Source organism: Sphaeroforma arctica (assembly GCF_001186125.1).
Source record: "Sphaeroforma arctica JP610 unplaced genomic scaffold supercont1.5739, whole genome shotgun sequence".
In the NCBI taxonomy this organism is placed as follows: domain Eukaryota; class Ichthyosporea; order Ichthyophonida; genus Sphaeroforma; species Sphaeroforma arctica.
Window position 1 is genome coordinate 1,177 of NW_014034819.1, and position 687 is coordinate 1,863.

The 687-nt window shown below is 46.6% G+C and overlaps 1 protein-coding gene across 1 annotated transcript; it reads right to left on the reverse strand.

The window, feature by feature from the left end:
• Positions 1-311: 311 nt before the first annotated feature.
• SARC_15190 (hypothetical protein) lies at positions 312-561 on the reverse strand (the record flags this gene model as incomplete). The annotated part of the gene is made up of 1 exon (XM_014290685.1): positions 312-561. A coding segment is annotated over one exon (250 nt), but the record flags the coding sequence as incomplete, so codon positions are not given.
• Positions 562-687: the final 126 nt, after the last annotated feature.

Here is a 687-nt window from a genome sequence, read left to right on the forward strand (position 1 = left end):
TCTTGTCACTACTTTCGTCGAACAACATGAATTAAGGCGGCGTGTGGAGTGCGTATCTGAGATACACACTCAGCGTCTTCTGGGTAGAACATATTGGATGAGACTATCCGAAGCATACAGGGTGAGCAGTTGAGCTGATTAATGAACCTCGCTGTGATATCATAGATTAGTGATCCGGATTCCGCCGCACGCACACTTGCGCTGAACTGAGCCACGATCTAGTACAACCACACTCCGAAGTCAAACAAACACACAATCAGTTATAAATATCCACAGACAGCCGTGTGAACCCATGTTCGGATAACACATACTCGTTCGATGTGTGCCGTTGTAGGCTGTTCTGCGTAGTCGTGTTCGAATCAGCGCTGACACTGGCGTCAGAAGCAGGTGTGTGCGCGGTCTGGGAGAGTGTGGCTATCTTCACTTCCAGTTCTTTGATCCGCGCATCCCTCTCTGACACGGCTGAGCGTGCTTTCGCGTTGATATTCTTCACGCGGGTCTTGAGTACTTCTTTCTCCTCTTGTAGTGTTTTAATCTTCTCCTCCTTCGCATCGTTGTTCTCTGAGGGTATACGAAGGGATGTGTCGGTCTGTTTCAGCCATATAACGAGATGTCTTGCTCTACTGCTTATAGATACACGTACAAACACACTCACTCACTAACATTATGTAAATATAAATTTAAATA